The sequence below is a fragment of the Perkinsus marinus genome, assembly GCF_000006405.1.
Source record: "Perkinsus marinus ATCC 50983 genomic scaffold scf_1104296940598, whole genome shotgun sequence".
Classification (NCBI taxonomy): domain Eukaryota; phylum Perkinsozoa; order Perkinsida; family Perkinsidae; genus Perkinsus; species Perkinsus marinus.
In genome coordinates this window covers 1-1106 of record NW_003212812.1, presented here as the reverse complement: position 1 = coordinate 1106, position 1106 = coordinate 1, and the positions used below count along the sequence as shown (strand labels likewise).

General features: G+C 49.2%; 1 protein-coding gene across 1 annotated transcript; it reads left to right on the top strand.

The window, feature by feature from the left end:
- Positions 1-63: 63 nt before the first annotated feature.
- On the top strand, positions 64-1020 carry Pmar_PMAR007011 (vacuolar proton translocating ATPase 116 kD subunit A isoform, putative; the record flags this gene model as incomplete). The annotated part of the gene is made up of 2 exons (XM_002782025.1): positions 64-98; positions 150-1020. Coding segments are annotated over 2 exons (906 nt in total), but the record flags the coding sequence as incomplete, so codon positions are not given.
- Positions 1021-1106: the final 86 nt, after the last annotated feature.

The following is a 1106-nucleotide window of genomic DNA, read 5'->3' as shown; positions in this document are numbered from 1 at the left end:
CTTGTGCTACCTCACGAGTGGGCGAGAGATTATGTAGATTTACTCGGTCATAAGACTCAAATTATGTTTGAGGATATGAACTCTTCTGTTATGCAGAGGTAGGCAGTTTAACTGGTATTTTCATCGGTTTATCACCTTGTGTTTTTCAGGCCTTATCGCCGCTATATTCAGCGCATTGAGGAGATGGAGCGTATGGTTCGTTTCCTGAGCAAGGAGGTTGAGAACATGCCAAATGTCGAGGTCAGCAAGAACCGTATCGATGACTTCTTGGACCACGACGATGAGTTCACCCTTGATTCGCTCGAGGCCGAGGTCAAGAGAGTCTATGAGAGGTTCTGTCGTTTCCACAGTAACAATGAGGAGATGACCGATGAGCTTGAGGCCGCTGTTGAAGAGTTGAATGTTGTTAAGGACAGCATTTCAACTGGTTTCCTCGCTGCAGGAGAGGGTCTGAGTCAACCTCTCCTTGAGGGCGAGCCCACTGGCCAAGGTTCTCGCCGTAGAGAAGATCACATGCAGTTCTCTAACATTGCTGGTGTTGTGAAGATGGAGGATCAGGAGAGCTTTGCCAGAACTGTGTTCCGTGCTACTCGTGGTAACACCTTCACTCAGTTCGTGGAGATCCCTGATACTCGCAAGAGTGTCTTCGTCATCTACTTCCAGAGCACTACTGCGGCTTCGGCTATGTCGGCTAAGGTTCACCGTATTTGCAGTGCTGTCGGTGTCCACATCTATCAGTGGCCTTCATGTAAGGATGAGGCTATGCAGAGGATCGCTGATCTCGAGACTGTCATTGCTGATAAGCGTCGTGCTCTTGCTGGTTTCTCCAAGTACACCCTTGACGAGGCACGCAGTCTGTTGGAGCCTATCCGTATGGGAGGCAACTCTCGTATTGAGGAGTGGAGGTTATTCTGCATCGAGGAAAGGAGTATCTATGCTACTCTCAACCTCTTCGAGGGGTCTGTCTCGATGAGATGTGATTGCTGGTATCCGACCAAGGATAAGGATTCTATTCGTGAAGTGCTTGCGAGCTCCGGTTCGGCTGCATCTGCTATGCTTATTGATGATGAACATGATCCTAAGACGGCAGCTCCTACCTATACGAG